Source organism: Paroedura picta, chromosome 8 (assembly GCF_049243985.1).
Source record: "Paroedura picta isolate Pp20150507F chromosome 8, Ppicta_v3.0, whole genome shotgun sequence".
Classification (NCBI taxonomy): Eukaryota; Metazoa; Chordata; class Lepidosauria; order Squamata; family Gekkonidae; genus Paroedura; species Paroedura picta.
Window position 1 is genome coordinate 37,232,002 of NC_135376.1, and position 27,924 is coordinate 37,259,925.

A 27,924-nucleotide genomic window follows, 5' to 3' on the forward strand; every position below is an offset into this window, starting at 1 on the left:
GCTGAGGTAGGTTTTTAAATGACGGGGGCACAGTGAAGAAGCTGTATCTTAGTCCTGAGAATGTTTCATTGGGGCTTGTAACCCTTTGCAATATTGACATCTTGAAACCAAACTGCAAATTAGCAACTACAATCCCACGATTTGCTTCTTAACTGCAAAGAAGACATGATTTTTGGTGAAAGAGGTCACTCTGATACTGGAAGACTTGGCTACAGAAAGATATTCACTTTGGATTGGATTGTGTTTTAAGTTGGACTTCCTTTGTGACATTCATTCCCCCCCCTCCATCTTTCTGTAGTATATATAAACTGGCCTAATGGATATACACTGCATGCATCTAATGAAATGGACTCTAACTCAGGAAAGTTTTTGTAGGAATCCACTTTGTTAGTCTTTACAACACCTCTGGCTTATACTTTCACCAACTCCATTCAAATTACTGTAATTATTTGTGGATTGGTAGCCTGATGAAACATTTACAAAGTTGTACTCGTTGGACATGTCATCTGTCTCCAGGTCATAACTCACATAAAGCAAGAATGCTGGCTCACTTCAGAAAGCTAAAATGTGTTAGACCAGTCCATGTATCATTAGTGAAAACTGAGGGTTTTGTGTCCCTAAGGAAATTTCAGATTCTTGGCCACTTTAAAGGCAACAGCTATATGAAAAACAAATTTGAAATGTACTTAAAGTCATTTACGAAGTGTGGAGGTTGTTGTTAAAATGACTTGAGAGTGTTTTAATCAATGCAGCTAAATTTCTGGCTACCTTGGTAATGAGGATTTCATTTGTGTTTAAGATGAAGGGATGAAACTTGTGGATTTCCATCAATGTATGCAAACTGATGTTTGTAGTGCAGTGCTTTCTCCATCACAGTAGGTCAGAAGACTCCTCCTTTTCCAACGTTCAACCCTTGCATTTTCTTTTTAGAGCCCTCTACCTACTGCAAACATTGGTGTGATTGCTACCAAATTCTTAGAAGAAGAGGAAGTACGATCTCAGCATATCTTGGAATGCTTGGATGCGCATATTGAGGAGTTGAAAAGGGAGAGTGAAAAGACAGTACAGCAGTACTCACACCAGCAGTGACACTGCTTCAAGAGATCTGACTGGTGACAGCCGGCTTAATGCGAGATGCATCCAGCAGTGGGTAGAAGTGCCTGTGGTCCTTGCAGCTGTTGAGCTGCGGTAAAACCAAGAAAGTGAGTTTTATCTGAAACAAAACTCTGTCTGATCATAGCAACTGAACTATTGCTAAAAGCTTTCTAGCTGCCGTATTGCATCCTGCTTCCCTTGAGTATACAGTAACACAAAAGCAATAAATGGTTCCTGAAAGAGGGAGTTGTGTCGCAGACTCCATGGAAAGAACTTAACATATTAATTCACAGATATATACAAGACTGTTAGAGAGTTTCTTATTTTATTGTTATTTAAATAAAGGCAATGAGTCACAATGAGTATCAGATAGCAATCTGTTTTCATGACTATTTGCTACGTGTTGTTAAGCTTGAGTAACCACGTAGTTTTGTAGTTTTGGTTTGTAGTTTGGCTTGTAGTTTTGGTTCTTGTTCTCCTGTGGTGTTGGTAAATGGTTCCTGAGTCTTGTTGCTCTTGTCCTCGCTTGCATACCAAATACTGAATTAATATCAGCTGTTTCTGCTGGAATGTTCTTAAAAAGAGGAAGGTGCAATACTGTATAAGGTAAGCTGGATCAGAAGGTGGAATTCTATGTAAGCAGTAAACACCGATAGATGAGATCAATTTTGCTTCTACAACAGCTGCCTTATGGAGTCCAGAGCAGCTGTTCACAGCCATAAGAACAAATTTAGGAGCCTGGTCAGTGTGCCAGACAGCTTTTAAGAGGTGGTTTAGCTCCAGCAAGAAATGGAGCTCGTCCTTGAGAAAACCAATTACCCTTTCCTACCTCCAACTCGGCCTGTCTGCCAGTTGCTCTTTGGGTAATCTTAGCTGAATTTCTAATAAGATTTCAATCTGAAGTAAAAAAACTCAAGATTTCATTTACAGTAAAATTTCAAAATGTGATGAGACATTCAGGCTTTCCCCATCCAAATCCTTGTTTGGCTGAATTCTTTAACTTTTTCTATTCAGGTTTTTTTTTTATCTGTTGCTTAACCTACTTTTATTTCCACATATCAGAAAATAACTTTTTCTGATTACATTTTTTTTTAAATCTGTTGTTTAGCCTAACTTTATTTCCACATATCAGAAAAGCCCATGAATATGACAGAAAAGATTTCCTTTTTATAAATATTAGTTGTACCCTGCTTTTATCCCTAATGGGGACTCCAACAAAGCTTACAGTATCTTTCTCCCTTCTGTGTTTTATTGTCACAAGAACAACCCTGTGGTGCTTAGATAAGGCCTGGCCCAAGGACCACCCAGCAAGCATCATGGTATAAAGGTAAAGGTAAAGGTAAAGGTAAAGGTATCCCCTATGCAAGCACTGAGTCATGTCTGACCCTTGGGGTGACGCCCTCTAGCGTTTTCATGGCAGACTCAATACGGGGTGGTTTGCCAGTGCCTTCCCCAGTCATGACCGTTTACCCCCCAGCAAGCTGGGTACTCATTTTACCGACCTCGGAAGGATGGAAGGCTGAGTCAACCTTGAGCCGGCTGTTGGGATTGAACTCCCAGCCTTATGGGCAAAGCTTTCAGACGGCTGCCTTATCACTCTGCGCCACAAGAGGCTCATGGTATAGTGGAGCTTTAAACCTGGGTGTCCCAGATCCTTGTCTGATGCTCTGACCCAGGGGGTAGTCAAACTGTGGCCCTCCAGATGTCCATGGACTACAGTTCCTATGAGCCCCTGCCAGCATTTGCTGGCAGGAGCTCATGAGAATTGTATTCCATGGACATCTGGAGGGTTGCAGTTTGACTACCCCTGCTCTGACCACTATACCATACAGGCTTCCATTTTACAATGTCCAGCTTTGGGAGTGTGGACTCCTGATGCAAAGTTATTTACTTCCCATGATAACACTAATTTGCCTTTACTGTATGATGGTCTTGATATCACTTTGACAGAAGAAGAAGGAGAAGGAGAAGGAGAAGGAGAAGGAGAAGAAAGAAGAAGAAGGAGAAGGAAGAAGAAGAAGGAGAAGGAAGAAGAAGAAGGAAAAAGAAGAAGAAGAAGAAGAAAGAAGAAGAAGAGTTGGTTCTTATATGCCGCTTTTCCCTACTTGAAGGAGGCTCAAAGCGGCTTACAGTCGCCTTCCCATTCCTCTCCCCACAACAGACACCCTGTGGGGTGGGTGAGGCTGACAGCAAATGTGAGATGCTTGTATGTCTAGATACAGTGAAACCTGAGGAAATTGCTGCTGGGCTTCACTAGCAACTTTTTAATCAGATCATGATTTGGGGAACCCTTGCTCTGTATCCATATTTTGCCTGCAAGAGTAGTCCTCTTCCCAACTTGCTAGCATGCTATGCTTGTTGAGTTTTTCCTTTTTATGGCTTTATCCCATTCTTCTCAGGACCTGCACCCACAGTAGTTTAACTCTGATGGATGACGTACAATCACAACCAACAAGAAGACATGCCAAAACAATAACATGAGTTTTGATTTACTCCATTCTGTAGAAATACCCATCAAAATGAACAAAAAGCATTTCCTGTGGTTGGAAACTGGCCATTCTGTCCCAACACTATGAACAACTGAATATTTACAAGGAATTCTACATCTTCCACATGGAAATGAATTCCATAGGAATAGTTTCCCCAACATGCAAGTACTTATGGATACTTCCCAATGCAATTTCAGATAAAATTAAGGCAATGTGGTGATTTGTCATTCATTTAGTTAGGGTCATAGTTTAAAAAATCAAAAACTGAGGGTGGCAACACGTGAGAAACACAAAAGAAGCCCAGGCTTTTCCTTCCTAAATCTGAGAACAATAACACTGGTGACTTGTAAGTCAAGCATATTTCCACCTCAGGGCTAGGATGGAGGTTGGGAGGCACCCTAGCTGCTGGGATGGCCATTCCACTCAAATTGTACAATAGCTCCAGATACAATGATATTGATCTGAAGTGTCACTGAAATTGCCACTGTAGCCCCACAGACCTTGGGCCTCAAACTCCTACAAGGCTTTCAGCAAGGCTATACTACTGGGGACGAATGGCAGGAAATGTACTCCATTTGCATCACTGAATTTTCTGCACATTGCATAAGGCTGCACCATTGGTTGGTGCAGTATCCAATATAGTTGTACTGCTATGTGGCTTTTCACCAGGGGGGGCTCCATTTGATACCTAATTCTAGAACTTTGCACAGGCACTGCAATGTCATATGTAAAACTCTTGATACCAGAGGTACTCTCAATGACAACTGCACAAAATATGGTTATTATTGTGGGGGTGGGGAAAGAGAGACTTGACTAGAAGTAGATTGAAATGTAAGCTTCAACTGTGTGGGCGAATATATTTCAGGTATGTAAATGTGAGTGTGAATGCAACCTTAAATTTTCACCTCTGATTAAATCTAAAGAGAAAGCGATATATGCATCAATGTAGTGTCACAAAGCTTTCTTTGGGGTTTCATAGGTCATATAGTAGTGCTTAGCTGACTCTGCTGCCAATCTTGAAAACCATCATTTTGAAAACCCTAACATAGTTTGAGTCAGCTAAAGTGCATCTGAGGAAGTTTAGATTGCTCACCTCTCCTGCCGTAAACCACCCAAATCTAAACTTTAATGTTCTGAGTATTTTTTAAATATATATCTATAACTGGGGTAATCTAATCCCCAAAGTCTGTGAACTATCAGAATTTCCTCCCATGCTTTATGCTGCTTAATATATTTTCCTATAGCCATAGAGGTAGTTTTGTTGGTTAATGCTAGGAAAATATTGATTTGTTCTTGGAAAGAGAGCTGGAATAATACGGGTGCCAAGAACCTGAGACAGTTCTGAACTTTGGCAGAGCAATCTCTTAGTCCCAAAATGGATGCGTAATTTGAGATGAACCAATTGCGCAAGGAGGTTGGCATTCCTGGTCCTTCTCTGCATATACAGGGATACAAAAAATACTCAAGGGTGTCTGATAGTTCTGGATAAGTAAAATGTTACTTATATGTATAGCTCATAAGCAGTATCAAAATGTCTCTTGAGTGGGCTTAATGTGTGTAAATATGCATGTTTTGGAGGAAGAGGAAGAAGTTTGTTTATCCTGGAGGGTGATGACAAAGCTACTGCAGACTTCTGAGGCGCTTTTATCTGTGGCTGCAGGGTTTCCATGCCTTCCGAATGTTGAACATCCCTTAAGAATAATCAGTTAGCTTTAACGGTTTTATAATTAATGAAGCTTGAGGGGAGTTTTGTCTTTGAACTGAGATTTTTAAGAACACCAAAGAGTTTCCTTTGAGTTTGTGAGTCTGAGCCAGATGTGTGCCTTCTACTTTACGTATTTAAAAATCTTTTGGAAATCAAATTCTAAATTTGTGCATTTAATTAGTAATCCTTATTGTAAGAGTTCAAAGAGTATTTAAGGATTTTGCTTTAGTTAATATTTAGTATTTAGTAGACATAGAAGATAGTAATGAACAGTTAGCTTGTCTGTCCATTAAGATCTTCAGAGGTGGTCAGGAACAATCTTTGTGCACATGGTATATTTATTTAGAAGAAGAAAAAGAGTTGGTTCTTATATGCCGCTTTTCTCTACCAGAAGGAGGCTCAAAGCGGCTTACAATCGCCTTCCTTTTCCTCTCCCCACAATAGACACCTTGTGAAGCAGGTGAGGCTGAGAGAGCCCTGATAGCACAGCTTGGTCAGAACAGCTTTATCAGAACTGTGGCAAGCCCAAGGTCACCCAGCTGGCTGCATGTGGAGGGAGCTCACCAGATTAGAAGCTGCCACTCTTAACCTCTACACTATTTACTTCATTTACTGTTCACCTTTCTTGCTGACACAGTTCAAAACAATGCAATCAGAACAGCATTATACACATAACCGTGCAAGGAAATAGAATTACAAAATTAGATAGCATTGCACTAAAAGAGCCAACTTGATGCAGTGATTAGGAGTGCTGACTTCTAATTTGGTGAGCTGGGTTTGATTCCCCGCCCTGCTCCTCCATATACAACCAGTCGGGGGACTGATAAAGCTGTTCTGACAGAGCAGTAATTTCAGAGCTCCCTCAGCCTCACCTACCTCAGAGGGTGTCTGTTGTGGGGAGAGGAATGGGAAGGCAATTATAAGCCGCTTTGAGACTCCTGGTAGAGGAAAGTGGCATAAGAACCAATTCTCCTAAAAACATTTTAGTAAATACAATAAATAGAGGTTATAAGATTTTATAAAGGACAGGGCAGGTCTTCTATGGCCAGCACAGTGAACTGGGATTAAGGCCTGGTTTAGAATAATGGTTTACAGGAAGGAAAAACTCCAATATACCTGGTTGCCAAAAAATGCCTCAGAAACGGATTTATTATTATGTAGGATTGCAGCCATATTACCATTGGAGCATATGATAGATGTAATTTTTATCAACCTATATTGAAGAATGCCATAAAATAATTTTAAATTATCCCCTTCCGCAGGATTTTATCTCTTTATGGAAGTGAAGGGTGCCCAGCATGACAGCTTTGTCCATGATAGGAGACCTGACAGTCTTTTTTGGCAAGGAGCCATTCTTATGCCTACCTCTAAGTGTCTGATTGGTCAGTGGACCCACAAGAATTCATTGTCCAGGTCCATCAAGTTTTCCTCGGGAGGAGAAAAAAACCCCATGTATGTCATCTTGACTACATTTGATTATTGACCTATTATTCTAAAAACTTCTCAACTGAAACTGTTGTAACTTGCTTAAAAGATTAAAGTACAACATTTTTTTATTAATTCTTTTATACTCTGTCTGGCTCCCCAATAGGAGCCTAATGCATCTTAAATTCATTTCCTCTCCTCTGTTTTATCTTTACAAAAGTCCTGTGTTGGTTGGTTAGGCTGAGAGTGTTTGACTCCCTCAAGGTCACACAGCAAGTTGTCATTGCAGAGCAGGGATTTGAACCTGGATCCAATACTCTTAACCAACTGGCTTTTCTTCCAATCTAGTTTGGGTCATTGACTATGACACAGTGGTGCACTGTAGGTGTTGTCTATCTATCCCATGTTTGTCCCTGTTTTTTGCTTTCCTTTCTTCGCTTCCATGCAATTTTTTAGATGTTTAACATGCAAGCATGTAGGGTTTCAGCAATAGAGAAGTCTCCCTCTTAGAAAAAAGGGAGTGCAGAGGAGTTTTCCCTTGGTCTGTCTGGTGAGAAAAAATATTCATGTAACCTTGGCTTTAAAAAACTGAGCAGGATTACCAGGGTTCTTTTTCGTCCAGGGTACTTTTTCGTATTGATGATTTGAGCATTTATTTCCAACTTGGTCTGCATTACTGGATGCCAGAGGTGGCCCGTGTAAATATTCCTGTGCCATAAATATAACTGGAAAAGGTTGGTTATTTGGAATTTGGTAAGAGCAATCTGACCTCAGAGATAGCATCCAGTGGCTATGAAGTTTCTGCCACCTTTGAATCTTTGTGATGGCTAAGACATATGTGTTAATGATAGTTTTCCTAGCCAGTGTCAACATCTAAAAAACAGCAAAGAAAAACTTGACCAGTCAGCTAGAGAAAATGTATACCATCAATGCTCAAAGGAACTAAGTGTGTACTGTCTCTTTACAATCTCTCCTCATTCAAAATCGGTCCTATACATTATAATAAACTAAGGATTTTAAAAAAATGTCCTCCACCCTCAGGACATTTCACCTTCCCCTTCAAGCCCAGGAGGACAGCCATTTTCTGTAATAAGGGAAATCTCGGAGACATATGTGCTGCAGAATGAAAAGAGAAGGGAGCCTGCAAACAGGCTGGGCCTTCCTCCTACCTTACAGCATAAGCTTCCTTGCTCAAAGAAAACCAGCCCAGTTTCAGGCTCCATTCCTACGCAGGCTTCATGCAAATGAATTCCTTTGAATATAGAATGGTTTTACTTCTGACTAAACCAGCCTGGGGTGGAACCAGGTCCAGTTGTGATAATTCAAAAGCACTCTGTACATGTTCTCCCATCCCTTTGTTAACAGAGCTTCTGAAAAAAAAATGTTTTCTGTGAAAGGAAAGTGTTGCCTGGGGCACACCTTTTTATTTAAGAAAACTTTCCTTCCCTGTGACTTACGCTTTAAAGAGAGCTCTTCACTCAATGAAAGCCGCTCTGCTTGTCAGCTCTGCCGACTCAGCTGTGGCATCTCTGCAGGACCAGGCAGATTAGTGCAGCAGTTGCTGCCCAAGTCTCTTCCAGTGAGATGTGCCCTGGGTTGCATTTTACAAGAGGGAGGGAGGGGTGTTTGTGTGAATTGAGGCATGGCAGTCTTGTGATAGACAATACTCCCCCTCGCCCTGTCTATCTAAAACACGCAGACTGTATGTGTTGCTGTTATTATAGCCAAGCAACTTGCTATATGGTTGAGTTGCAGGTCGCTTGATCCTCGGAATAAATTCTAAGCTGGTACCTGTTACTTTTATCCTAGGAATAGAGCAGAAAGAATGGCATGTTTGATAAGGGCTTCTCACAAAGTATGTATATTGTCATGAAATCAGATAAAACTTGCTATTTTAATGGCATTCAGGAAAATTAATTACTAGGGGGTGGCTTTAGCTGATGCAAAGAATTCGTCCTATTCAACGAATGTATGAAGTGTGTAATCAAAAATTAATGTTGGAGTACTGGAAGACCTCCAGGGCCATCACGCGCCTGCATGTTTAATTAGATCTAAGAAGTTCTGAATCACTACATGAGTTTCCTTAAAGAAACCCACTCATTTAACTTATAGATTCAAATGCCTTCCTCTCGACAGGGCACTTAGTTATGTTTTGATGCTGTGAGTTCCCTTTGGACAAGGGTTGTCCTTGGTTAGCCCATTGGGCTTGGCAGGGGAGCCACCCTTCAGCAAAGTGACTGGAACCCAAGTCTATGTCTTGGATCCAGTGGCTCTCTTCCACTAACCGAGAGATTGTCTTTGGAGAAAGGGACTCTTCCTCTAATAAAGAATTCTTCACTTAGTGTAAATGAACCACTGGATCCAACTCAGGGATCTTTTATATTAATACAGTGACAAAATGGGCAAATGGAGGATCTCCATGGGATTGTCCTCCAGTCAGCCAGATTGCTGTTGGGGTTAAGACCTGCTGAGTGACCTTGGGCCAGTCATAGTTCTCTCAGAACTCTCTCAGCCTCACCTAACACAAGTTATCTCCAGATATCAGTACCCCTAACAAAAACTGCAACTGTTTTGGGGAGAGGAAGGGAAAGTGATTGTAAGCTGCTTTGAGACCTCTCCAGATAGTGAAAAGCAGGGTAGGAAAAAAAACAGCTCTTCATTCTGGGGCTTCCCCTGCTTTGCCCCATTGCTTCTTAAACCCATTTAACTATGAACTTTGCTAATGGTCAAAGATTTATTTCTTGGTGTGGGGATGGGAAAATGTAGATGTTTTAGTTTTCCTATCCCACTAGTGCCATTTCAGGATTCCCATCCATCCATCCACCCACCCACCCACCCACCCACCCATCCATCCATCCATCCATCCATCCATCCATCCATCCATCCATCCATCCATCCATCCATCCATCCATCCATCCATCCATCCATCCATCCATCCATCCATCCATCCATCCGTGTATAATTCATGGCAATCATTTACTTCCCCTCCATTACAGGGATTTTTACTGTATGCTTTTTACAGTGCCAGTACACAGAGCTGGGTTGGAAGAAGGCTTCCCTCCCACTGCCAGCTGTGCTGTGATCAGCATCTGCAGGCTGGGAAGCGTCTTCTCCCTGCCCTCTGGAATTCTGCTGGGAATGCTTCTCCATTAGGGTCCAGACCTTCCTCTGCTTCTGCCCACCCACATGACCATCTCCCCCTCTAGGCACAGAACAACTAGAACCTAAGGAAGCAATGCTCTCAAAAGTGGCTTCAAGGAGATGGGAGAAAAGAAGGGCATTCCCGAGCTGCCAGTGCTGATCTCAGTGCATCTTGTGGGCAGGGGAATCACAAGTGATCTCCAGACTACAGAGATCAGTCTCCCTAAGGAAAACTGTAACTTCAGAGTATGGACTCAATGCCATCACAAGCCCTGCTGAACTTCCCTCCCCAGATCTCTAGGAATTTTCCAGGCCAGAGTTGGCAACCCTAGTGGTGGACTGGCAGCTGCAGGGAAAGTACAGCTCACCAGCTTGTGTGATGACTCTGTCATTCCAAAACATTTCTTAGGCCCTGGTTGATTAAGATTATCTAAATACTATAGAAATATAATAAATAGAATAAAGAATAAAGAAGCAGAACATCCTAATGAGATCAAAACTAGTATTTTAATTGCATTTAAGAAGTGTAAAAACATGTTTATTTTGTGGAGTCATTTACATTTGTAAGACAATGAAGTGCACAAGAAAACTTTCCCTTAGATGATGAGTCATCAGGCAAGAGCGTGTCTTGTAGTTTGGACTCTATAGCCACTCACATTGATGCCACAAATCTTATGTTCCTTCTCTCTCTTGAGCCCAAAACGAGTTGTAACATTCCACCATCTTATTCACAATAAAGTATTTGTTGAACAGTCCCATTCATAAACCAGCATTTATGTCTTGAGGTGATGTGGGGGAGAAATGGCTCTGTAATGCGGTATCATCATAGAACGCTGAATACTATACTGAAATTATCTGGAAAGCCTTTTCTGAGTTTTCAAGGGTGAGAGGAATATACATTTCCTACAAACTTACCAGCAGAAGATCAGAACTCTCTGGTGACCTGCTTATATCATTTTGTTGTTGCTTCACCAGCACAAGCAGTTTCCCACAATTTCTGAAGAAGGGGATGGATTCTTGGTACGTCCCAAGTCACTGCTCAGTGGACTGATTGAAGTGGCCTCTTATTGGGACTCCACTTCATATTTCAAGATGTGAGAGTAAAACTTGTGGTTGGCATTTTCCAGCACCATCACAAACACCTCTTTGCACCCAGCAGTGCTGCACGACCCCTCCCAGTAACCCTCTTTACTTAGAGAGAGAGGGCAAGTTTTTTCACATTGAACAAACGCCTTGACAATGCTATGAAGCTTGAGTTTGAACTTGATACAGCGGTTGGCTGTCAGAAGCCCAGCTAGTGGCTCCACGAGTTCAAAGCCTTCTGCCCACTTGCTGTAAGTCTGGGGAAAGACTGGCCATTTGACATCGGCGTTTGGGCAGGAAATGAGGTAGTTGAAGATGTAGTTATAATTGCCAGGATCTGACTTCTTCTTTGCAAAAAGTTTAAGAGCAAAATTCCCTGCATGGGGAAGATGGATCTTAAAATCGACCTTGTTTCCTTGGCAGACTTGCAAGATATGCCGTCTGCTTGTGTCCTCAGTGAGGCTTTTGTCAGAATGCAGTGAGGCTAAAACACTTAAGTCTTTGCTGAGGATGAAGCTGAGGTCGCAGCGCCCGTCATTGGTGCTGATAATTGGGCCTCGGTGTGATGGCCTGAGGAACCCTTGCCTCTCGGTGAACCAGCTGTGTCCAACAGGTTGATGGAGCTCCTTTGGAAAGCAGACATTCCTATCTATGGAGCTGCATTCTACAATGTATTCTAGGACACAGCTGTAGAGCTCCTCCAAGCCTTTGGACGACTTGGCATAGATTTGTAATTTGTGGCTCCCTATCTTCTGTGGATAGAGCTCCAGATTCATGCCACTCCTCTTCAGAGTCATCAGGCTATATTCCTTTGCCCCTTTCAGCTCGAACATAAATAGCATCGGGGAATGGCTCTCCACTGTTATTGCTACTTTCCCATTTACTGTGACATGCAAATAAAGAAGCTGGTTAGAAAAGAGGCTGGCTAGGATGTTTCCCTCTATTTACTCAAAAAACACAAATCAATCTCAAGCCCTGGGAGAAAATGACCTGGAGAATAGAATATCCCAAGTATTGTCAATCATTTTGGCAGTGAAAAGGGAGAATATTATGGTTGGCTGGTTAGAATTTGTCAAGCTTCTGTCAAATCCAAATTCAGAATAAATAACCAGAGGGTTGATTGGGAGGGAGTTTTAGTTTGGGGTACTTGTTTTCACTCTGTTTTATTATGAATGCAACACAAATGCTCATCATTCGGGAAGAAAAAGATGAAAGTGTCTGTGGCTTTCCGTTACAGCTCAAGCTGTCTGCCGTTTCGACTGCAGCTCCTTAGAAGCTGTCAGAGTTTAGAGAAAGGCGAGAGAGTTCAAAAAAAGACTAGATTCCAAAAATGAGGTTCTTCATCCTGCAGTTAGATTCTGAATGACACCAAAGGGAACAGCTGAGCACTTGATGCTTTTGAAACTCAGTGCACTGTCACATACACCCCAATAAAATGCTAAGCTTCAGACACTCACTTCCCTGGAACTTTCCTCCTTAGTATTGAGCTGGAATACTGATATTATGATTGGGACCCCTGCAATCTAATTTGTAATAGCATTTTGGGTTTTGTAGAGATTGGAATCCTTAGGCTGGTGGCGGAGACTGGCTGCAGAATGGCAGAGCCCCAGGGCTTAGTCCCACAGAGCTAATCTTTCAGAGTAATAAAGCTCCAGCCTAGATCCTAATCTTTGTTACTTATCTCTCCCCCACCCCCAGCTACAAGCTGGAACTGTTCAGCCTGTCGGCATGTGGCAAGTGCCCCTGCGACTGTACCTGTTTGAATAATTGGTGTTTCTGGGTGGGCTGCCAGCAATCCCATCTTGTAAAAGTCACTCTTGTATAACATGTTGCTCTCAAACTGTTTCAGTGTCACAGTTGGTTTGAGTAGCTGCCAGTTGCTGTTGTCTGGGAAATGATTATTAATAAATAGGGCAGGGTGGGTAAGAAAATAAAATTCGTTGTATCTGGAAGAAAAGAGAGAGGAAAGTGCAGAATGGGCTACACATTTAGAAGTGCACCAAAGTTAACCAAGGCTGCAATACTAAGCATGTTTTCCCTAAAGAAACTTGAGCCTAAACTGGTGGGATTTACTTCTGAATACCTCTTATAGGGACTGGACCATAAAGCAATTGACAGAATTCTTGACAGCAAAAGCAGAATTTAGGCTCGATTGACTTGGCTTGGTGTCAAAAAGAAGGAGGATAATGAGAGACCTGAGATCCAAGCCTCCCATGGCTTAAAATGCTGACAGAAACTGTGCAGCTCCCTCCTACCCCAGACAGCTTAAAAGTTTTATTCTTTCATGTAGATTTACGAGAAACTGCCCCCTGTTGGTGGTACTGGAACTCGGTGGAAAGATGATGGCACCCTAGAAGAGTGGGTGCAGCCCCTCTGAGGCTATTTTCACATGGTTATTTGCCCCAGACAATGTCTGAGGAAGTGCCTCCCCCACGCTTCCTCACAGCATCATGGTGCATTTGTGTACCTACTGGGGTTTCCCTGGCCCTCTCCAAGCCTTTCCCAAAGCTGCTTTGCTACAACATTTAGGAAAAGATGGCTGCCATAGGGGTAGAAAATTTCAGATTTTCCTGAACATTTGTTTCAAAAGTCTGTAGTTCAAGTGGAGTAGTCACTGCTCCTTGCTGCCGGTACATTCTCCTTACTGTTTGTAATGGAAGCCCCAAATGTGAATGGCATAGTCTCTGAATTAATTTTCAGTTGAATCAAGGGAAGAAATGATTTTGAAGCTTTTAATTGTTTCATTCTGAAAAGAGCTACTGGAATCTTTATTTAACATCTGCCAATAGGAAAAAAAAATATAAATCTAGCCCTTGTCTGAAAAGGGATTATTGCCTCCCTGTGTTGTAATCTTGAGGATGGAATAGTGAGGTACGTAAATGGAATGATGGATTGGATCCAGGCAACTTTTGAATTCAATCTTGCCCAAGTCCCCTCCTTTCACATTCCTGTCTCATGTGATTCTTATCCTTGCAAATAACTCCCAATGTAGACTTTTTATGGTCAAATGGGAAACTCTCCTTTTAACTGGTGGAAAACTTGGGGCCATTCCGCACAATGGGCAATGTTGCTAAATCTGCGTGCTATCGAAAAGCGCTGCAATCAAAAGCCCTTCTAAGTATGCTGACAGCAACTTATTATTTTTAAATCAGTACTTTGCCACTAATTTAAAATAGATATAAATATGTGAGGCAGTTGCATCAGCATTGCATGTTGTGAAGCTGGAAATAAAAAGAGATATATGTATGTGAACAACTGCATCTGTTAAAGAAAACAAAGTGACTCACTACTTTTTCGTGCCCCAGCCCCACAAGCAGGGAAAAAAGAGAGCTGCACCTGAAGGTGAACTTGCTGAAGCAGTCATCTATAGAGCCACTCCCCCAGGTGCTATCCACTAAATGCCACCTTCCATCAAGATAAACAGCATTCCAGGCATGGTCATATTCTCCAGTAAAGGTCTGCCCAGTCCTGTAGCCATGGCCTTTAGAATGGCCAGATAAGTTCATGCACTGCACCCCTGCAAGGCTAAAGGGAAGAAAGAAAAGGAGAGACTTAGGAAGAAAAAGAAACATGTCTAAAGCATGGCCTTTCTTTATTCAGGCTCCTACGGAAACTCTTACTGTTTTATATCTGTGATGTTGCTGTTACTACTACGGCTAATAAGGAGTAAGGTCAGGTTTTACTTAATGTTCTTTCTCTCATGTTTTGTTTCAGGTTTATTTTTTAAAAAATTAAAATGTTATTTATTTTTCCACTTGTATGCTGCCCTTTTCCAGATGGCTCAGGGTAGCTCACCACAGTTATAAATTACATACAATCATATAAAACTAATAAAACCATCAGTCCTAAAAATTATTAGCATGAAAAGCAAGTCTCAAAGTTTCAGACATGCTGCCTCTTCTTGTTTTGAGAGAGAGGGGCATATAAAGTGCCTCCATATCAGTGGTGGTAGATGTTAACTTGTCGATTGGGTACTTTAAGTATGAAGGCCAGAATTTTTAATGTTATTTCATGTCCTCAACAATAGGCCTGGCAGAACAGCTTTGTCTTACAGGCCGTGTTGGTGAAACACGGCCTGCTTTAGGATGGTTAGGGCTGATCCTGCTTTGAGCAGGGGGTTGGACTAGATGGCCTGTATGGCCCCTTCCAACTCTATGATTCTGTGATTCTATGAAATGCAAATGAGAGAGAGGTAAAATGTTACGTGTCTAAGAAAACCCTCCTAAAAAAGCTGTCTCTATTTCTTTAAGAACAAGGGCACTCCATGAGATGTTCGGAGGTTCAGGCAGGAAAGAGTAAATGCTCTGCATTGCATTATGATGGTAGCAACTAGTGTGCTCTGGGTTAGTGGTGGCTTTTCCCTCCGTTTGTTTCCTTGTGTAACTCCCACACTATAGCAAACTGGTTGATCAAAATTTGCCTGTTGCTACTCAAACCAAGGCCAGGTTATAATCTAGACTGGACACATTGCGAAACATGGCCTTGCATAGCCTCAAACAGATAATCTCAGGCAGATCCATGACATGGTACTCCTGAATAGATGCAAGCTGTAGTCTGCTCTCTAGTGCACCAAGCCAAGCAGGCTTAAAAATATTGCATGTGGCAAAGAGATGGCCTAACCAGGTTCTTGCCTCTGATTGTTAACAACTCATCAATTAGAAGTCAGCGGGCAGCAACGGGATGCGAAGAGCTCCCTCGACACTTAACCGAGCTCGTCACTGGAGCTGTGTGATGCTAGATGGAATTAAATTTGTGGTAACGTGGACTGAAAGAAACAATTGGAATTGATTGCAGACATTGATACAATCATTGCAGACAGTTCAGCGAAGGCATCTGCTCAGCGCATGACGTGATTAAAAGCAAATAAGATGTTAGCCTGTGTTTCAGAAGGGAATGGAAAATCTAGAAAACGTTACAATGGTGCTGTACAAATGCCATGACCTTCCCTTCAACACCACAGGCAGGCTCGGTCACTTCAATGCGAAGAAAAGTAGTTTGGAGAACGATAACACAAATACTAATTGTCTGGGGAAGTGCACGAGAGAAGAAGAGTTATTTCTGCTCAGCGGGCAAAGAGATGCGATAACGGCTCCAGTACTGGGTATGATTGGCAATGTGGTCACAGTCTATATAATTGAGGAATGGCGCAAATGGCCAGTTGGTTCTTTGTTCTTTCCCATAATAGCCATAGCTGGGCCAGCGCTAGAGGCAGCAGTGATTTCTGATTTAAACCTCTGAAATAGAAACCTATTTGCACACTGCTGTTTCTCTCTGCCAAGCGGATGTTTTGTTCGCTCAGTTAGAGCTGCCCTTAGTCAATTAACTTTGCTGTTGTAAACTATGGGCTGCCAACTGAACCAGCTGCCCAAGTCAGCGAGGCTCTGAAATTTGGGGCAGGTTCAACTTCGCTAGGCCAAACATTATATTTTTTAAAAATGTATTTGTAGATAATATGATTTATATCCACCACCGTGACTGCTGGTAGATTGCCGGAACCATTTGCTTTGGAGGCTGTTTTTTTTCCTGTTAACAATTAGTGCTGCAAGGTGAGTTTTTCTCGCATGAAGTTCTTTCAGAGTTCATCAGGCCCTATGAATGCCCTTTTTCTCTTCACTGGCACCAGAGCCACAGAAGGCCTGCCAAGCTAAGCAGCTGTCAGTTCAGAGACCCTCACCAGCTGTGTCAGCGATCTTGGACTCTGCTCAAACATGGTCGATTTGAACATCAGAACATGCTACAGGGCGCCAAGGCGCTGGGCATGAGAGGCCTTGGTCATGGCACAGGACTGAAAACGCTTGCCATTAAAATATGCTGAATTAGAAGTATTGATGGGAAAGTTAAAAGAAGTGTTATAGTTGCCTGAATGTAAGGCAATGATCAACAGCTGAGAAAGGGCTGTTTTGCTCCATCACAATTTTCTCCCTTATCACTGAGAAAATTAGTTAGAGCACCTGCTGTAAGCCATTATAATGATTTACTTCCACCTGCAGGTCACAGGGAGTTCTTGTTCTACATCCCCTGTAGGCAAGCACTCTGAAAAACATTTATGAAACTGCCTTCTAAGTCAGACCATGGATCTATTAAGGTTAGTATCCTCTGCTCTGAGCGGCATCGGTCTTTCATATCATATCACCTACCACCTGATCCTTTTAACTAGAAATGTCAGGGTCGGCATTTGGAACTGTCTGTGTGCAAATCAGATGCTCTGCTACTGAGACACACCACCACCTCATGCTGCTGACCCTACTCAGTAGAGTCTTGGTTGACAAATGTTGCAGCATCCATAAACCATGAACTAAGTTAGCAAAATTAATTCTTTGCCTTCACTCCCTATGTTAATCCTTTGGATTGGACAGTACACCTGCACTAGACTGCAGAAAGACTTTAATTCAGCCATTATTTGGGTTTGATATAACAAAATGTATAAGAGAAATGGTGGTGCTTTGCTTAACATTGTTTTAGAAACTGAGATTGGACAACTATGCGAAAGAAAGTTTAGTCTTCTCAGTCTTGGGAGAGGGGCTAAATGAGTTATCTATCTACCTGACTTTTGATCTCATGAAAATGCAAATAGTGCTGGGATGAAGTAAGAATTGGCCTTTTATGTGCTGCAAAAGGCCCTTTGACACACTTACTGTTGTGGCCTTCCACTTTTTAGGTTCACACTGTAAAGGAAATAAATATGCCTAGATTGGAGACCGAGAGTAATTAACTGAGACCTCGTTACTAGGCCTAGTGTTTTTCGGTGTTCCCCCTCCCCAGAGTTGAACCCAAATAAATTATAACCTTATAAATCTAGTTTGTTGTTCCTATAAGGCTCTTCAACCTGTTAAACATTCTTATGTTGTGTACTAATTTGTCTCACCCTCTACCTATATATGTGGACTTCTCATTCCCATTGCATTGTGTCTGATTAAGTATGCTGTGCACACAAAAGCTTACACCAGGCTTTCTCAACCAGGGTTTCATGAAACCCTGGGGTTCCTTGACAGCTCTGGAAGGGTTTCTCTGATTGGGTGTGAGCTAATTAATTATATATTTTAAAAATTGTTAAAACATTTATCAGGCGATATGACTGTTTATGGTCATGTTGACCTGCCCTCCCCTCCCAAAATGGCCAATGATGGGCCTGGAAGGGGTGAGAAGGGGAGGGGCCCTGGGTGGGCATGTATACAGCTGAGCTTCCCACCCATATTCTGCCACTTCTGGGGTTTCTTAAAGCCTGAAGAATGTTTCATGAGTTTCTCAACCATAAAAAGGTTGAGGGAGGCTGGCTTACACCTTGAATAAAATTTGGTTGGTCTTAAAGGTACCACTGGCCACAAACTTTGTTCTGCTGCTTCAGGTCAACATGGGTACCCACCTGAGTCAATCTAGTTTTAAGTGTTGCTTACTAAGTATAGGCACATTTCCAAAGGATCAGGGGTGAAGACAGTTTGGGCAGAAAATCTAATTATTAACTCAGCTAATGGCTGAATGTGATGAAGAGGGATGGTGTAGGAAATCAAGGTGGACAGAAAAGTTCCCAAGTAGGTCAAGTGCAAACAACGCTAGGTCTAATTCTTAAAATGAATGGAGAGAAAAGTCCTATTTTGAAGAAGTCAGTGGGATCCTGCCATCATACCAAAGTAAGTAATGGTAGTTGTACATCCATCCTTCCTCTTAAGTAATGCATAGGAATGTTCTAGCTTTGGGTGTGTGCAGGTGCTGGCAGAGAGCAAGCTCTATGTATGATGTTGCTCAGCATGTCTTACACACAAAGAACTACATGGAGTATTCTGTAGTCCACAGACCTCTTCTTTTAACCTTCAGATACTCAAGGAAAAAACATACAGCTTCTCCTAACTAAATTATCTCCGTGTACTCATCTGCCATTATGTTAATGCAATGCGAGCCTCAGCAGATGGCACAAAGTAAATTATGGTGGGGGAGGAGCAAAGTTGACCTTTCTAGTACTTGCTGCTATTCAGCAGTCCAATTTCAACATTATATTTCAAGTTGTGCTTGATGTTAGCGGAGGCAGGACTCATACAAGTGACAATGAAACTGAAACATTTGTACCAGACATTTCTGATCTTAAAGTACCTGCACATTTGTTCAAAGAGGCCAGCGTATCCCTCACAAATGCTCTTTCCACTCTGAAGGACATCCTTGGGCTTGAAAGACAGCTGATCTTTGTTATAGAAGCCCACAACATCATATTCTGGTGGAACAAAGTAGAAATTTCCGCCATATGGGTAGAGCAAAACAAGCAGTGGGAAGTTACACAATCTGTAGTGTCCCAACTACCCAAATCCCTCAGGTCACACAGCTCTATGCTAAGTAACAAGGAACTGCTCATTTATCAACAGGTATAAGAGGTGTTTCCTTTATACATGTCTCATTTCAGACCTTATTATATGAAATTCAGGAACTCATCTACAAAGCCTCAAATTCATGTTTGCATGCCTAACTCCCATGTTTTCTTTTGTCAGGATCTTATGAGTAGAAATTGTCCTTACATTTCGTCCAATCAAATTGTGCAAATGCTGGTTCTATGGGCAGTCAGATCTTAATTAGTCAGTAATCCTCAAAGACAGAGCTGGATTTCAGTTGAATTTTCCAGGAGTGATATGACAAGGTTTACTCTGAGAGGGAAATGTGACACAAATATGGTGGTGATGGTAGGGGATAGCTATCACACCAAACTGCTATACAGGACTGGACAGGGTGTGGGGTATATTTATGACCCTATAGCTTATTGTTTAGATTTTCTGCTCCTGGACACACCTTGCAGGCATGGCTTCAGGCTCTTTTCTGCAACCAGGAGGGCAAGGATGCTAGTCACTCTGAAGCTGTTCCCCCTGTGTCCTTGATCCAGTGTCCTTGATAGGCAGGGAGAGGGGAGTCCCAGGAACAGAATTTTTGGGAATATTTAGGGCTGCCTTGGGAAGGGAAAGCCAAATGATGTGTTACATCCAACCCAGAGTCTTGAAATGTATGTATTTATTGCACATATCCTGCCTTCCTTTATCTATGAAGCTTAAAAGAGCTTCCAGAGAATTCCCGGGAAATCACCCACCTAGGCCTCGACCAGACCACACCTGCTTAGCTTCTGCAGGTTTGCTACATGATGTGCCTTCTAACCAGGCCCTGGGACCAGCTTTAAAGGCAAGACCTGGATCCATATGAGGGCTGAAATAAAACGTGATAGGCAGTTGCATGTATCTATCTCCCAATAGTTGTTTTAGCCAACTGCTGTAAGTCTGAGGGATTCTGAAAGCCTGAGAGGAGCAGGTTTTGGTCAGTTTCCTGTTCAAAGTCAGTCCCCTCCACAACTTTTTTCTTTCCTAAAGAGAAAAGGTAGAAGGAACAATACCAGCATAGGAAAATCAGCAGATTCTCCTATTTCAACAATTTACTGTTGGCCATTTTTGAACAGTATTAACAAGCCTTCTGTGACATCACAGGTTCTTCACAAGCTGAGTGAATGGTTCAAATAAAGCCAGTAATTTAGATATATCTTTCCAGGGAATGGACAAATTTAAGAAAAAGTCTTCTGGCAGGACAACTTTCCATTGTTTGTTTTTAAGCAAAACTAGTAAAGTGTATATTTCCCTGAATTTTGTCATATGCTTCCAATCTGTACTCCCATCACAAGGTATAAATGGGAGTTTCAAGAACTACAGAGCAAGACAAACAATGGTTCAACATTATCCATGGCATCTAGATTAAGTGACAGTGTTCTCTGCTTACCTATGTGGTGGCATATCCATGTCCAGATGGCTCGGACTTTTTCAAGGTCAGTATGTGCAACACGGAGCAAGGTTTTTACCAGATCCTCCACACCACCCTTGGCAGTCACCTGTATTACAAGGACCAAGCAGATTGTCAGGTTCCAGTCAGATTCATAGAATCATAGAATCATAGAATCATAGAATCATAGAATCATAGAGTTGGAAGGGGCCATACAGGCCATCTAGTCCAACCCCCTGCTCAACGCAGGATTAGCCCTAAGCATCCTAAAGCATCCAAGAAAAGTGTGTATCCAACCTTTGCTTGAAGACTTCCAGTGAGGGGGCACTCACCACCTCCTTAGGCAGCCTATTCCACTGCTGAACGACTCTGACTGAGAAAAACTTTTTCCTGATATCTAGCCTATATCGTTGTACTTGAAGTTTAAACCCATTACTGCGTGTCCTTTCCTCTGCAGCCAGCAGAAACAGCATCCTGCCCTCCTCCAAGTGACAACCTTTCAAATACTTAAAGAGGGCTATCATGTCCCCTCTCAACCTCCTTTTCTCCAGGCTGAACATTCCCAAGTCCCTCAACCTATCTTCATAGGGCTTGGTCCCTTGGCCCCAGATCATCTTCGTCGCTCTCCTCTGTACCCTTTCAATTTTATCGATGTCCTTCTTGAAGTGAGGCCTCCAGAACTGCACACAGTACTCCAGGTGTGGTCTGACCAGTGCCGTATACAATGGGACTATGACATCTTGTGATTTTGATGTGATGCCTCTGTTGATACAGCCCAAAATGGCATTTGCCTTTTTTACCGCTGCATCACACTGCCTGCTCATGTTTAGTTTACAATCCACAAGTACCCCAAGGTCTCGTTCACACACAGTGCTACCTAGAAGCGTATCCCCCATCCAGTAGGCATGCTTTTCATTTTTCTGACCCAGATGCAGAACTTTACACTTATCTTTATTAAATTGCATCTTGTTCTCATTTGCCCATTTTTCCATTGTGTTCAGATCTCGTTGAACTCTGTCTCTATCTTCCGGAGTATTTGCCAGTCCTCCCAATTTGGTGTCATCTGCAAACTTGATGAGTAGTCCCTCCACCCCCTCATCTAGATCATTAATAAATATGTTAAAAAGTACCGGGCCGAGCACCGAACCCTGAGGTACCCCGCTACTCACCTCTCTCCAGTCTGATGAAACACCATTGACAACAACTCTTTGAGTGCGGTTCTCTAACCAATTCCCTATCCACCTAATGATCTGAAAATCCAGATTGCAGTCCTTCAACTTATCCATCAGAACATCATGGGGAACCTTGTCAAAAGCTTTACTAAAATCCAAGTAAATGACATCAACCAAATTTCCCCGATCCAGCAAACCTGTTACTTGGTCAAAAAAGGAAACTAGGTTGGTCTGGCAGGACCTGTTGGAGACAAATCCATGCTGACTTCCTTGGATCACCAAATTGTCCTCCAGATGTTTGCAGATCGCTCCCTTTAATATCTGCTCCATTATCTTCCCCACAACAAAGGTCAGACTCACTGGTCTGTAGTTTCCCGGGTCATCCTTCCTCCCTTTTTTGAAGATCGGAATAACGTTTGCTCTTTTCCAGTCCTCCGGGACATCTCCAGTCCTTAAAGAGGTTCCGAAAATGATGGACAAGGGCTGTGCAAGTTCTAAATTGTTCTAGATTGTGTGATGCAGTTACATTCTGTCTCCTTGTGAAATCCAAACAAATCAATAGTGTGCACCTGCTTTGGATTCCCATTATCTGCCAGAATCACTGGGTTGGTCAGTAACGTTTTACTGTATTTTATAGAAAGCACGCCAGCTTGCAGTTTGGTTCAGGACAGTTTTATGAACCAACACTTTTAGTCTCAGAGCTTAACTTTTAAGCACTTGTTATTTATTAGATTCTGGGAGAGAAGAGATACCATGAACAGGGGTTTTATCCATGCTTCTTTTGGAGGCCATCTGTGGTTTAAGAAGCCAGTCTTTTGCAATAGTGCCAGATAAGATTATTTTCTCTGTTTTTTCTCTTAGGGTATGTTCACTGGCATAACTAGATCCTATTTAAACTGCTTCCTGTCACATGATATGATTGTTGCCATCCAGGCATCCTCAACCCTCGGGCCAAAGATGAGATTTGATTACCATATAATTTCCTCTGCAAGGCACTGAAAGTGTACTGTAGCTATTCAAAAGATCTGTGAACAACTCAATTGATGATGCGTCATCTTGGGACTGCTATTAAAAAACACACAGAAAGTTACTGAGTTAAAACTATAGGTGTCACTGAAATTGGGTCTAAAGTAAAATTTGAAGCACATTTTGTAGTTTCCTAAGATGAAATCATAGGAATTCATCCAATTTTCCTTAAGACTGGTGCAGTTTTAAAGATGGACTTTAGCACACCTTCAGTTTGTCATCAAAATGACATTCAAAGTGGATTTGTAAATTCCTTCTCAGGCAAACAGTGAAGAAATTCTGAGAGAAGATAACTTCCAGAAGATTTTTTTGAAAACAACTCTCAGAGGAAATAGTCACAAAATTAAGATATCCATTGAGCAGGCCCCCCTTCATGGAAATCCAGTCTCTGCTTGATCTATAGGTCATGTTTTCTACACAGGATGTTCTGATGGCCACTAATTTAAATTTAAAAGGGACTAGACACTTCATGGAGGATAAGCACATCAATGGCTATTAAGTGGAACCTCCATTTTCAGAGAGAATATATGACTGAATTGTAGGGAAGGAGAATAAAAGGGCAAGTTCCTGCTGATGGATCTTCTAGGACATCAAGTTTTCCATTGTGAGGAACAAGCGTCGGGACTAGACTACCCATTAGTCTGATCTGGCAGGTCTCTTATCTTCTTATACATCTTTGGAACTTTGGATTGCCCAAAGCTATTTCTCTGCTAATATGATCGAAGGAGACTATGTTCAGTATGGAATCTAAGAAATAGCTCAGTAGCACCTAATGATGATTAAAGGAAAGATGAATTGTTTGTGTTGCACACTCTGTCCATGTAGAATGGGGTTGTCTGAAGGACTCAAATGAGTAATAGAATTCTGGCCACCCTCAGACTTCAGGAAATTATATTTTATAACTTGTCCAAAAAAACTGTAGAAACCATTTTGCTCTTAGTTATTAATCAATATCCCAGTTCCCTAGGAAACACAATGAATTTAATAAAGGCCAATTCATGCTATTTGAAAAAAAATAACAAACAAGGTTTAAACCAGGGGTAGTCAAACTGCGACCCTCCAGCATTTGCTGGCAGGGGCTCATGGGAATTGTAGTCCATGGACATCTGGAGGGCCGCAGTTTGACTACCCCTGGTTTAAACTAACATGCCAGCAAGTTGATTCACAGCACGCTTGGATTGCCACTGGCTGCTAACCTTTTTCACACAATGCTGTTCTAGCAATTTGGGAACATGGTAAAACCATACACAGAATGTTGAAAAGTTAAAATAATTTGGAATAAGCATAACACCAGGCTGTATGAATTGATATCACTGTTCCAGAAGAAGCAGGAGCTCAGTTTGAGCTCACAATAGGACTTTATGATGTTTTTACCTTTGTTGCATATGCATCCAATTTCTCAAATTGTTTCTGATCTAAAGGCATGGATTTCAAGCAGGACTTGTCCCATGGGTAAGCTGGAAACAAACATGCAATCAGGAACAATCATTCTAGAAAGGAAAAGAAATTGCCACTCGACACCTAAGCAAGAGCCGAGCCAGATGTTACACTTTCTGCTACACAGGGTTTCCAGGTCTGGGTTGGGAAATTCCTGGAAATTTGGGGGGGGGGGGAGCCTGGGGACAGTGGAGTTTGGGAGTGCAGTGAGCTCAGCAGGGTTTGTGATACAATCTGGAGATCATTTGCAATTCTAGGAGAATTCTGCCCCTCTCCTAGAAGTTGACAACTCTGTCTGCAAATAATTTATGATGTTTTCAAGGTAGAAGGTAGAATCAAATGCTTGTAGTCAATGGTAACATACAATACGCAGGCTACTGAATGGAATGAACATGCTCTAAGTGGAAAGGAATCCCAGGCCAGCACCTGATGTTTGGAAGCCATAGCTAGATGATTAGATCAGAGTCACCTGAAACTCAACCCCTCCAAGTCAGAGGTGCTGAGCTGGGCAGGAACGCAACTGATCAGGAAATGCGCCTACCCATACTGGCTGGGGTGCCACTCGCACTTGGCCAGAAATCTGGGTGTGATTCTGATGCCTCCCTTTCAGCGAAGGCTTAGGTCACAGGAGTAGCCCACACAGTGTTTTCCCACCTGCCCCAAGCAAGGCTATTAATGCCCTATCTGTCGACAGACTGCTTGGCCAGTTATCCATGCAAGTGTCACCTCAAGATTGGACTTCTGTAACCCACTCTACCCTTATCCCTGACCTGGAAATTGCAGCTGGTGCATAATGGTTGCTAGGGTCCCAAAAGGAATACCTTGGCTGGCCCACATCTAGTCTGTGCTGAGGCAGCTGCCTGGATTACCATTTGCAGCCCTGATCAGGTTCAAAGTTTTGATATTAAGCATTAAGGCCATCTGTGGGACCGCCTACCTCCTTATGTCCCCTGCAGGGCATGTTGCTCTGCGGGTTCAAATCTGTTGATGGTTCCTGGCCCAAGGGAGGTACGCCTGGCCTCAACCAGGGCCAGGGCCTTTTTAGTCCTTGCCCAGACCCGGTGGAATGTGCTCCCAGGAGAGCTGAGGGCCCTGATGGAACTTTCTCCTGCAAAATGGAGCTCTTCTGCCACTGAGTTTGTCCCCTGAGATGGTTTTAAGAAGTCTGTGGAGCTGGACGGAGGGAGTTTCTTTGCCACTGAGGATGGGGTTTTAGAATTGTTTTGTGTGTGGGGGGGGAGGTTACTGTGGAGGATTGTTGTTACTCACCATGAGCCACTCTGTGGGAGTGGTGGGCTGTAAGCTGAATTATAAATAAATAAAATAATGGCGATGACAATAAAGTTGTCAGCTCTTAGCTAGGAGAGTCCTGGATTTGGGGCTGGGGCCAGGCAATGGCAGGATTTGGTCATGGAGGGACCCCAGAGGGGTAAGCCATAGAGTACACCCTCCAAAGTAGTTGTTATTTTCCAAAGCAACTGAACTCTGTATAATTCTATATCTCCAAGTTGGCATCCTTAGATGATCATTGTACATCTGCATATATGCATTGGAGCAGACATGAGGAGAAAGAATGGTGTTGCTGAAAATGTGCACATGTGCAATTTGGGATACACATTACCAGGGGGAACATGTCTGGCAGAGTAGGGAAAATGTAACATCTGGTCAGGACCTAATCCGGAGGTACACTCAAGGCATCTTGACATGAGATGCATAAATCAGACCGAATTTATATTGGTTTAAAATATGAATACAACAAAAAGTCTTGTGGCACCCTGAAGACAAATATATTGTTAAGCCAAAGCCCCTTTCTCTGTGTGAATGAAGTGGGCTCCTGGGGACGTAGGTGGGTACAGAGAACAAATGTTTACAGAGTAAGGCTAAAAGGCCAAGCAGTGCAAGAAATGGCAGCAGTTGTGTCACGTACAGACTAGGTATTCCCACAAGATCCAATCAGATCTTGCAAACTTGGTAAACTTTTCCCCTCTTTTTTTGAAGTTACAGATAGGTATATTCCTGGCCGTCTTGGAGACCTCTTTGCAAGACCAATCTAAGGATGTACCATAGAGGCCCAATTCAGCAATTGCACTGGTTGCTCATGGTTTACAAACTCACACCTATGCTGTGTTGTGAGTTATATGTACACTAGCAGACACACATCTGAACTGAACCAGAGGCAATATACATTCAATTGCAATCTAACTGCATCACACTTTTCCTGATTTTTAAAGCCAGATACCAGTTCTTTCCCCCACTTTATGCTAGGTCAGCGCTACAGTAAGAAAACTGAAGTAACCTCTGTGCCAAAAGCACATGTCACAATATGGTTTGATTCAGCCTTATTGCTAAGTTGTGACCAGTGAAAGAGCAACCACAGACAAGGGCGGGTGTGTGTGTGTGTGTGTCACTGCGAGCTAATGTCCTGAACAGTCATCTGTCTGTCTCAAACCAGCACTCAAGCACAAGGCATCTGTCTCTTTAACAGGCTTGTTTGTTTATCTGGCCTTCCACTGAAGAGGGTTATTACAGTGACCTAAAGAGAGCTAAAGCAGATTTATGCACTTAAAAGGTTCCCGCTTTATACAGCTCAGAAAATTACTTTTTGCCATTTGGGAGCTGGGTAGTTTCTTCAAATTGGCGATCAGTTTTAGTCTTTGTCAGGCTATAACTGAAAAGGCTCCCTCAGCTGCAAAATTCATAATAACTCATATGGTCATATGCTGTTACCTTGTAGAAGTTAGAATTGTGTACCCTCTGGCATGTTGTGAACACTGAAAGAAGGCCATATTTAAACACTTGTAACATTGACTGCCCTGCTCTCAGACGCTTAATCTAAGATGTGCCTTAAAAGGGGCATGTGTCTGAACACTTGCCCATTCCAAAGGGAATGTGCTTTCTAAATGATGCACACCAACTAGGCATTTAAAGAATAGTAGGTTCCACCATAGCACTGTTGTGTTTTATATCTTTATTGACTTATGAATAGCTGTGTCTGTGATGCGGAGTATTTGCGGCCAGGAAGAGAATGTTTTTCTTGACACCCCAAATGGACTACATCTTGGCTACTTGAGATGGCAGGGCAGCAGCTTGAAGGAGAGTAAAGGTGATGTTTTGGTCTGCTGATTTGGGACATTTTATGAAAGAAATTGACAATTTGACTAGTTAACTGTATGGTTGAGGACTGCCAAACTCCAAGTGGGGCCTGGAGATCTTGCTAAGTCTCAACTGATCTCTAGACTTCAGAGAGAGAAAATTGTTCCCTGGAAGAATGGACTATACGGCATTATACCCTGCCAGGGTATATACGGCATTATACCCTGCCCTGCCTCCTCAGGCTTCACTGCAGACATTTCCCAACCTGAAGTTGTCAAGTCCATGCTGAAGAAGGATGCCTGGCAGCTGCTTGGTCACTTGCAGCATTTTGGATTTAATGCCTAACTTTAATCTGAAGGCTAAACACAAGATGAGTGGGAAGCAGCAAGTGTTTTTTGTTTTTGTTTTGCATTTAAATTCCCTGCTCCTGAACTTCAGAGGATCTTGGAGACATTTCCAGTCTTCGAGGAATTTCCTTTACCAGCTGTCAATGTGAGAACAATAAGCAGAATAATCAGAAATG

At 42.4% G+C, this 27,924-nt stretch overlaps 2 protein-coding genes across 8 annotated transcripts in view; one reads left to right on the forward strand and one right to left on the reverse strand.

The window, feature by feature from the left end:
- Positions 1-1,458, forward strand: part of CEP63 (centrosomal protein 63) — a 36,386-nt gene extending 34,928 nt beyond the window's left edge. For all 6 annotated transcript variants that reach the window (XM_077349106.1, XM_077349105.1, XM_077349111.1 and 3 more), the window contains one exon: positions 931-1,458. In XM_077349106.1, coding sequence (XP_077205221.1) covers positions 931-961 — 31 coding nt within the window. In that variant the 3' untranslated portion in view covers positions 962-1,458. The remainder of the gene's footprint in view (positions 1-930) is intronic.
- An 8,885-nt stretch (positions 1,459-10,343) lies between these two features.
- KY (kyphoscoliosis peptidase) overlaps positions 10,344-27,924 on the reverse strand; it is a 34,633-nt gene continuing 17,052 nt past the window's right edge. For both annotated transcript variants that reach the window (XM_077349115.1, XM_077349114.1), the window contains 6 exons: positions 24,246-24,328; positions 20,674-20,782; positions 19,024-19,141; positions 14,275-14,463; positions 12,694-12,884; positions 10,344-11,821 (listed from right to left, as the gene is read on the reverse strand). In XM_077349115.1, coding sequence (XP_077205230.1) covers positions 10,920-11,821; positions 12,694-12,884; positions 14,275-14,463; positions 19,024-19,141; positions 20,674-20,782; positions 24,246-24,328 — 1,592 coding nt within the window. In that variant the 3' untranslated portion in view covers positions 10,344-10,919. The remainder of the gene's footprint in view (positions 11,822-12,693; positions 12,885-14,274; positions 14,464-19,023; positions 19,142-20,673; positions 20,783-24,245; positions 24,329-27,924) is intronic.